We start from the raw sequence: 10117 nt of genomic DNA, 5'->3' as shown, positions 1-10117 counted from the left end.
CACTCAAACCTTCTCTCGCAAGTAATCACGCTAGAAAGTGGTACAGCACACACGTTCCGCACTCCAGTACCAAACAGAGCCCGGTTCAAATCTTGGCTCACCCGTTCCGTCTCTCAGGACCCACAGAGCAGTAACAGAAATATGTACGCGCGTTGCCCAAGTGAGCAGCGAACAAGACCCGGACCACGCTGCTCAGTGATACCACACCTCCTGATGTCCACAAAGCAAGCAAAGGCAGCAGAAGGCAACAGGAAGATTTTGCATTCCAGTGCACCCATTTTTGTCTTATTCCAACTACTGACAACCAGGGGCAGAGGAGACACATGAACAGCTGCACAGGTTATTTTAATTGTAAGTTAATAAAAGTCTACATCACACGTGTTCTCTTACAAAATAACAACCTATAAGAGCCCGTGAAAACGACTGAGCCAACATTACGTGCTGCTTCCGATACTTCCAAGAACTTCAACCGACTGTCCTCTTTCCCAATGTAAAAGGAAGGCGGCTAGCTGCTTGCGGAAAGACAAGTGCCTGCGTTAATCAAGCCGACGTTCTGAACATGTTCTTCTTCAGTTCAGCCGTTTTCTCCTCGATTTTAGCACCACAGTCCTCGGCTGCCTTTTCAATGCCTTCATGGTACTTCTCCAAAGCAGCTTTCAAACTCAGAAAGATTTCCTAGGTGGGAAATGAACTGGAGTAAGGATTATCCCATGCATCAAGCTAACCTGATAATGAGTGGCAAGAACTCGAACCATCTCGTTAATATGCATTAGTCATATTTTAAAGCCCCAACGATCGTATGTGCACACGCACGCACACGTGTACCGGCTCGTTTTAAAAATTCCTTCTGCAAGCTGGGCAGACACAACGAAAAAGTCTGCTACTCAGAAGAAAGCAGAGATGTGCACAACAATGCCTTGGATTCCACGATGTCAAGAACATGTTTCTAATTGTCAAGGAACAGTTCCTACTTTGGAGCTTTTCATCTGTACCAGGCAAGTACCTGGGTTACTGACTGTATATACCACTACACCCTGTGCATCTGGCCCCGATCACCACTAAAAAGCTGTGTATGCAGGTCTAAGAAGTAATCGGGAGGACTGGAAAATACATGGTAGAGCCGCTTTAATAAAGCCATCAGGTAATTCTAATAAGCAATAATGAGTTTTCATAGAAACATGGGGATGGGCTAAGAATTTAGAAAACCACGAGAGAACAATTTTTATAGATGGAATAAAATAAAAGAAGCCAGTTGGCCTCCATGCATTCTCTTCTCTCTCGTACTTTACATAGAATGATCTTGACCTTCATATTATTCCTTTTTCTTGAACAAAACAATTCTCAAACCTCGGTACAAGAAAAAGTGGCATTCTGAAAGTTTATAGTTTCATCACTGAAACAAAATAGCAGACAGCAGTCCTTTTCCAACGGGAAGAAAAAGCAGTAAATGGGTGTGACGGGGATAATGTTCTTAATTTTAATCGTCCCTCCCATTAACTTTTTCTTAAACCTATACTTTGTCTACTACTGACCTTAGGGGTTTTTTGTTTGTTTTAAAACGTGTATTTGTTTTAAGAGAAACAGAGAGAGTGCACGTGCGAGCGATGGAGGAGCAGAGAGAGGGAGAGAGAGAATCCCAAGCAGGCTCTGCACTAAGCAAGGACCGTGGACCGTGGAGCTCGACGCAGGGCTCAATCCCAGGGCCCTGAGATCACCACCTGAGCCGCTATGGAGAGTCAGATGCTTAGCCAACTGAGCCACCCACCCAGGTGCCCCACTACTTACCTAAGCTTAAGTTTTAGTGTAGACACTACCTGTTTTTGAACAAACTATATAGATTATAATTTAATATACTGCAGTTCACAGTGTTTCCAAAAAGAACAAAACTATTTCCAGACTCTGACATCTATGCAAGTGTGAGCACTCCTGCTCAAGATGCCGTGAATACAAATAGATGCTTAAGGCTAAACACTTCCCCAAATCCAAACACAGATAGTCATTAAATCCTAATACAAAAACAGAAGAGTCTTATTTAGATTTCTAAGATCTAATTGGGCATCAAATTACTACAACTATGGGATGTGAATCATTAAGAAAATAAATCAAACATTTTTGAAAGCTTTATTTCTTAAGTCTTAAAGGAAAAACAAGGTGAATTAGTTGCTAGCTTGTGTAAACACCATTTTAAAAAACTCAGCACATTCAGCAGCCATAGATCAATTTACCTTCCCAGTTCCATAGGAATGTACATTTATTCTTACTAAAAAGGAAGCTGAATAAATTTGGTAGTAAGGCAGTACTCGTGAAAAACTATTAAAACTAAGTGTTTAAATAAAGATACACAATCTAAATATCTGAACCCACCGCTTCAACACCCCCAAACCCCCTCCTTCTGAGAACAGACTCTCACGGAGGAACCAAAGCCCACAGATGGAGCCAGCTAAATGAGTGACGCATCAAAGCCCATTCCAGGGCACAGCAACAGAAGCAAGCCGACCCTCATGGCCCTCACAGGACGTTAATGACAAGAAACCACAGCCCAAACAAATGCAGTTTTAGTTTCCAATTAAATTCTGTATCCAGGGGCACCTGGGTGGCTCAGTCGGGCAAGTATCCAACTTCGGCTCAGGTCACGACCTCGCGGTTTGCGAGCTGGGGCCCCGCGTCAGGCCCTGTGCTGTCAGCGCAGGGCCCACTCTGGATCCCCCGTCTCCGTCTCTCTGCCTCTCCTCTGCTCGTGCACACACGCACGCTTGCTCTCTCTCTCTCTCAAAAATAAACAGACATTTAAAATAAAAGTCCTAGAAGGCAGGGATCATGCCTTCCTTAGTCACAACTTATTCCAAGACAGGTGTAGCACCTGGCACCCAGCAGGCGCACAGGCCATTTGGAGAACGAGTGCCTGGATGAATAAAGTACAGAAAAAACAGGGAGCTCCTGTTTTCACCAGGGAAGTGTAACAACAGTGATATTCAGCGGGATGAATCTGGCAGCACTTAGGGCAGATCTGATGTAGAGAATCCTAAGTCAAGGAAGAAACTTAGCAAGTTTTTGGTACAATCCACGAGCATCACAGAATTTCGCGACAGAAGTAGACCAGAAAAGGGTGGTTGTGAACAGTGTCACTGACTTTTAAAAAATCCTAACATTAACTTGGTGACTGGACACCAGGATTATCGAAACAAAGTCCAAAATTTCAACTCTTTGTGATAGAAAGTGATGATGCCATCATATGAAGACATTGGGAAGAAATGGAGTAAAAGGGAAAGAGACAAAGGGCAGGGGGAAAGAAAAAGTGAGGAGGAGGAAGGCTGCTGGAAGATGCTGGATGTCATCTGGATGTCACTCTGAAAACGTTATTTTTGTCGAGGTGGGCAAGCCCACGGAAAATATCCAGCAGGCAGTTACAAAAGAGAGCACAGTTGAGGCCACTGGACGGAACAGGAAGAGACTATGAGAAAACCCGTCCAAATAAAGGTGGTAACTGGAAGCAGAAGAGGCAGGTATCTCTGGGAAAAAGGATATTTAAGGAAGAAAGGAATGTGAAGATCATTAGGGTCCCAGAGAATCGCACACAGCATAACTGGGCAACCGCAGTGCATCTTTTCCTTTCCACGGAGGGTGCTTATGAAAGAAGCTAAAAGGAGCTCTTTGGCAAAATGCATCGTGATTCTCCAAGGATTCAGACGCCCCCATCCTGTTCAGAACCAACGGATATCACAGTGCAGACTGGGTAAAGGTTAGAACCACCAGGCACCTTCAACAACTATCTCCCAAGTCTCGATCAGAGGTTCTCTGCCAGTCTGAAGGAAGAAAAACTTAACACAGCAAAGGGCCCAATTCTAGTCAACATTCTTATTCTGGAGAAAAAGGCATGTCGGTCAAGTGTGCGGGTGACAGCTAAGCCACGAAAAACAGTTAATGTGAGTGATACAAAGATTTCAAACGACCTTGATCCTTTGAAATCCACACTGAAGGAAATAAACGAAGCCTTGAAAAAATAGTAATAAAATTCTAAATTAAAAGTTCCAAGAAATGGCTGCATTAAAGCACGGCGAGACATTTTAACTAGGCAGAACTACATGTGGAAACGACAGGGGTCATTTAATTGATCACCAGCTCAATATGAGCCAAGGAAGCTGTTGCTCTACAAATCCAAGCCAGGATCACACTTCATTAACAGGAGCGCCGTGCTCGGGGGCTGGCCACACCGTTATTTGGAAGGCTATGTTTAGAACCAGGCCCTACATTTTAAACAGAATAATGACAAGCAGGAAACGGGGCGGAGTGGGGGGGAGAGACAGTAAACAGGATAGTAATGAATCTGAAAATTAAGCTATATAAAGAGTGGCTGGAAAACTGGGGCTCATTAACCCAGATGAGAAGGCTGAAGGAACCCATGATCATTCTCCTCAAATGTCTGCAGTGATATTAAGCAGAGGAGGATACAGATTTGTTCCAGAGAGATCCTGGTTCACTAGGCTACAGAAATTATATTCTAAACTAAAAACGACAAGTAACATTTTAACAACCAAAGCTGTCCTGGTAAAACAGCTTGGGTGGTTATGGGCTCGGTGATACTGAAAACAATGAAGCGGAACCTATCAGTGGTTCTCAAAAGCCACAATAAAAAATTCCAGTCCGTGGACCCCGCTGCTGAGGATTCTAATTCAGGACATCCGGGTGGGGGGTTGTGTTTATTTTGCAATTCCTGTTTGAATTCTAATACAGAGCCAGTTTTAGCAATTTCATGCTAGAGGACCATCCAAGTTTACAAATATTCATGAAAAGCACACTACATAGAAGGCACCCGCCTAGGCACGGTTTCACGTACAATGATAAAAAACACGTAATTGCTGCTGTCGAGAAACTTGAAATGTTACTGGCCAGACATCTCTGCGTTGCACACAGTAACATAAGGCAAGCAGGGCTGAGGGGCAGGAAGTCCTCCCACAGTAACTGCTTCACTAACTGTGCTTGACCCTGTGATAACAAATAAATATTAATTGATTGAGTGATTTGGTTAAGAAGGAGGATTAAGTATCTCCTCTAAGATCTTTGTAAGCCACATTTTAGAGATAAACAGAGGGACAAAGGCTGAGTCTTGGTGCATATCCAGGTAAGAGGCAGGAAAAAGAGAAGCCGTTGAAATGTAGAAAGAAAAGGGAAGGGCAGAAAAAGTCAGGGCAGCACACTGGGCAGACAGGCACAGGGAAACACAGCCCTTTTCCTTTCCTTTCTTGCTTCCTTCCCTCCACAGTGGCCTCAAGACAGCCTTCGGTGCATGCACATGCACACCTACAAGTGGCCGTGCAACAACCTCTTTCAAGGAGATGACAGTCCCGAGAACAGGTGAGGGGCGTGTCTGCAGTGGCTTTTAGCATTCTGACTCCTGGCAAACTGGATGTGGATGGTGGAAGGTAGTGACGGCAAGTATTTAAACATTTTTCAGCTTTCGGGTTTTAGGAAACCTTGATCCAATATGGCAATATAGGTAAGGTGAAGAATAAGAAAAAAAAAAAAGAGGCCATGGGATTTCACGTGATAAAGGGCTGTTTTCAGTGATTTCTGGTAGCAGTTTGGGCCAGTCTTGAGGATATAGGTCAAACTTCAAAAGTGAAGAGAAAATGAGGGGCTCCTGGGTGGCTCAGTCGGTTGAGCGTCCGACTTCGGCTCAGGTCATGATCTCGCGGTTCACGAGTTGAAGCCCCACGTCGGGGTCTCTGCTGACAGCTCGGAGCCTGGAGCCTGCCTCGGATTCTGTTGTCTCCTTCTCTCTCTGCCCCTCCCCTGCTTGTGCTCTTTCTCTCTCAAAAATAAAAAAAACATTAAAAAAAAAAAAAAGATTAAGAGAAAATGAGCTCTAATCAACACATCAGGAATAGATTACTTCTTTGAGACATCAGCAGTTAAGAAAAGGACAGAAGGTAAACACTTTATGTTTGGCACTACACTGACATTTTGGAAGACACAAACGTGGAAGTCAAGATGTGTGTCCTCATTAAACTTGGAACTATGTACGAAATAAAATAAATACGCTGAAACAAGCAAAGAATAAAACCAGTAAGTAACTTTCAGGAATTGTGATAAAGATACCATTAAAAGTCTCCTCACACAGGGACTAACCTAAGCTATTTCGTTTCACGTAACAACTCAAACACACTGAACACTGATGATAAATCATTTGGAGAGAAACTTTTTAGAGGACATTACTTACGATCATTATGCAAGTTTACTTATCAAAAAACGGTCAGAGCCTTTCGGGAGCACCTGCTCTTAACTGTAGTCAGGCCAGGGGGAAAGACCAGTGAAGAAAAGGTACGAAGGAGACAAACAAACACAGGTGAATGGAGACAGAACCCAAGGACGTAGGAGGTCAAGTTCTGCTTCAGAGAATGGACCAACCCCGAAGATGAGGGTGACGGAACCGCCACTGTGAGCTGGTAGACGATGTGAAATTCACTTGTGAACACACACTCACTTGGGACTTCAGTCTCTCCCTTTCAGTGGCATCTTTCAGTTGCTGAATTCCCAATTTAATCTTTTGGATTTCTTGATTAATTGTGGTTACTCGCTCATAGACAGCTCCTCTTTTTTCTTGAACTTTATTGCAATCTCTAAAGGAAAACAGAGACAGCTAAATTTTAATTCCACTCAAGCATCTGAAAAGGAAAACATTAACTCTAATACCGACTCCGAAGTGATCGCATCGATTTGTTTGACAAACCTAAACCCCTTCTCAAGACATAAAAGCAAATGGATGCAAACTCCGTGTGGTGCAGCCCCCGAGGGCTATTATTTAAAGCGGAGACTTGAAGTTACACTCCCCCAGGTGTCTTCACTCCTGTACTACGGGTGGGGATGTGAATCAGTACAACTTTTCTGCAAGGCGGATTGGCCACAAATACAAAATCCACCGCTTCTGCCCTTTTTCTTCATCCGCATGAGGCAGAACAAAGGAAATCTTCACCATATACAGGCTGAAACATGGGTCTTATGGGCATACATGCGGTGCGTACTCTAAAAATACAGTCTCTGGGGCGCCTGGGTGGCTGAGTCAGTTAAGTGTCTGACTTGGGCTCAGGTCATGATCTCGTGGTTCATGGGTTGGGGCCCCGCGTCGGGCTCTATGCTGACAGCTCGGAGCCTGGAACCTGCTTCGGATTCTGTGTCTCCATCTCTCTCTGCCCCTCCCTGGCTCACACTCTGTCTCTCTTGCTCTCAAAAATAAATAAATATTAAATAAATAAACAAACAAACAAACAAAAGGGAACGGACAGGAAGCACACTGGCTAACAACAATAACATGCTTACTGAAGTATTAATTCTTACTAGATTAAAAAACGGGGGCAACCTTTTCTCAAAACAAAACATGGATGCTATAATGTCATAGCCCAGCTGGACTGTAAGACGGGCCAGGCGGTTCATCTTCCGAGAGGGCACGGATATGAGCAGAGATACCAGAGGCCCTTCTGGAGAACCAGGCAAAGGAAACACTAGTGTAATGTACGGAAAAGGAAAAACCGAGGACCTACAACATCTCTCCATCCACACACAGCATTAGGAGATTCATAATGAATTCATCTCTGGTCACCCAAAGGCGGGACACCTTTTTGAGATTACAGGAGCTTTGGAATCTTAGGGAGGTGACAACATGCTAGCTTTCCCCGCTTATTTTCTCTAACACATTGAAGTGACAATGACTCCATACTCAATCACCGTGCGTTTGTACTGCTTGACGTCCTCGTGCTTCTTATTTATTTTGAATTGTGCTGTGGCAAGTTTTTCCTTCTTCCCAATCATCAGTCTTTTGAAGGAATTTTCTTCAGTCTTCAGTTTCTTCAGTTCTGACTCATCACTCTCAATTTGGTCCTCCAAGTTCAGGCTCTGCGTTTTACCACAAGGACGTAAAGTCAATACAACCCATTAGGATTTATAAACAAGAGGAATGTCTATTTCTTGGATGAGCTCTACGAAGATACAGTTGGAAGATGAGAAAAACCCGGACCGTCCGGAGGGCACGGGAAGGCGCCGGGGACCCTGGGAAAGGACGGGACACCCGGCGAGGGGTCCGTACGGGGTCGCTCATCAGTGAGGATGAGGACAGAGCCATGTGCTAGGAGGACCGGCCGAGAGGCTGTGCCGAGGGCGCTGGGCCTGAACTAAGGTAGGAGGAACAAGGAGAAAGGGGAAGTGCAAGGAACCGTTACAGCAGGTGCACCTCACTCTTTTCTTGCTGACTCCAGACGGCAGATAAGGGAGTACGCGCTTGGGAAAGGTTACCCCAGGCAACCTCACCTTCTACCCCTCTCTTCCCTCAAAGAAGTCCTTTATCAAATGCAAAGTCAGTGATCCTGGGGATAGTCTGGATTACTATGATAGAGTGAAGACGTGACAAAGGATTTTCAAGCTTCCAGCCTGAGAAACTTAAGTAACATTAGTATACCTGTGGACTCCCAGAGCAGGGCCTACATTGTAAACCTAAATCTCCTTATAGACCCCAGGGACGGCGCATTTGCAACTATTAGTACAGGTTTAAAATTCCATTACTTTTCCCCCAAAATACACATGGCAATATGCCATGTTACTGAATTTATTATTCATCTCATCTGAAAGTTTAACATAGGCCTTCCCACTACTGTGTGCAACAAGAAAACTGTTTTGGGGCGCCTGGGTGGCTCCGTCGGGATCCAACTCAATCTCGGCTCAGATCATGATCTCACGGTGCGGGAGATCGAGCCCCATGTTAGGCTCTGTGCTGACAGCTCAGAATCTGCTTGGGATTCTCTGTCTCCCTCTCTCTGCCCCTCCCCGACTCGTTCTCTCTTTCTCTCTCTCTCTCAAATATAAAATAAGGTAAGTATTTAAAAACAAAAAAAGAAGAATGTTTCGTTGCCCAGCATACACTGCCACATCTATTATTCTCTAGGATGACCTTGCTTTTCTTTAGGAAAATAGTAACAAAAAGTAAAAGCAAATCCAAGCAACTATAGTAAACCATTACATAATAAAAGCATTAAAATGCTACATAATACAAACCTCCTTTAAGATGTTGGTTAACTTTTCCCTATTGTCTGCAAGGTCCTGTATTTTCTTCTGATATAACTGTACCTCCAGCTGACATGAAGGCAAGCACTCAACTGAGTCTCTGTAGATTTCGTATTTCTCCATCACTTCTTGCTTTGAGAGAGAAAACAAAAAACATAAAAGCCAGTGTGATAGTCTCCTTTATGAAACTGCAGTACTGTGTCTGCTCTTAAATAATTTCTGCACTTAATACTGAAAGCTTAAGAGCAGAGAACAATTAAGTTTCTGGGTCAGGGAGAAAGCACTATTACTGACACGTGTCTAAGTACATATAATTATGCTTCCTAATTGCCAGATATCCTTGCACAGTGGAGAACTGCCACAATTTTACTAAATCACTCACTGAAGTACCTTCCAAAGGTTATTCATGGTGAGTTTAAGAGAGTTCGTGTCTGCTAATATTCAAACTACTCCTAATTACTCCTGGCAATCGTATTACCAATGATAATCTTCCTGTTCATCTTTCTAATAACCATTGCTACAGCAGATTCTTTTTAAAAGATTAATTCGTCTTCTGAAATTAGAAAATGAGCATGTTTACTACAACCCCTGGAACAACAGGCTTCCTTTCCTTCTCCCAGGGGCCTGTCCCCGTCCCCGCCCACCTTATTGGCCAACTGGACTTTGTCCTCAGTGAAACGCTTCATCAGATGACTGCTCACTTTTCTGTTGTCTTTTTCTTCCCAATTTGTAAATACTTTTGCATCTCTGAGTGTCATAGATATAACCCCTTTACCTCTCATGCACTATAAACATGTTCCATAGGTCCTCTTTTCTCTACAGATTTGGATTTCCTGTCTTAATTTAAAAAAAAAAAAAATCTAGCCCAGTTCAAGATTATACAAATGTTCTCCTAAAATTTCTAAAATTAAGTTTTAATCCACATAGAATTTACTTTTGTAAATGGCACAAGGTGTAGACCCAGCTCCCTTTTCTTCTAAATGAATGGCCAACTGAGCCAGAACTGTTTACTAAATAAACTACACTTTTCTCTTAAATACTCAGATCTATTTGTTGGCTTTCATTTCCG

At 43.5% G+C, this 10117-nt stretch overlaps 1 protein-coding gene across 4 annotated transcripts in view; it reads right to left on the bottom strand.

Annotated features, from left to right (window-relative positions):
• Positions 1-326: 326 nt before the first annotated feature.
• The window catches only part of NUF2 (NUF2 component of NDC80 kinetochore complex), a 29418-nt gene continuing 19627 nt past the window's right edge, over positions 327-10117 (bottom strand). For 3 of the 4 annotated variants that reach the window (XM_053908947.1, XM_019465725.2, XM_053908948.1), the window contains 4 exons: positions 9040-9180; positions 7712-7887; positions 6482-6617; positions 327-675 (listed from right to left, as the gene is read on the bottom strand). In XM_053908947.1, the coding sequence (XP_053764922.1) occupies positions 541-675; positions 6482-6617; positions 7712-7887; positions 9040-9180 (588 nt within the window). In that variant the 3' untranslated portion in view covers positions 327-540. Of the gene's footprint in view, positions 676-6481; positions 6618-7711; positions 7888-9039; positions 9181-10117 lie in introns of those variants that run through there. The other variant, XM_019465728.2, reaches the window with a different exon arrangement.

Source organism: Panthera pardus, unplaced genomic scaffold (genome assembly GCF_024362965.1).
Source record: "Panthera pardus isolate Hobbes unplaced genomic scaffold, ASM2436296v1 HiC_scaffold_21, whole genome shotgun sequence".
NCBI classification, from domain to species: Eukaryota; Metazoa; Chordata; class Mammalia; order Carnivora; family Felidae; genus Panthera; species Panthera pardus.
The sequence above is the reverse complement of the archived record's forward strand: the minus strand, read 5'-3'. Positions and strand labels throughout refer to the sequence as shown.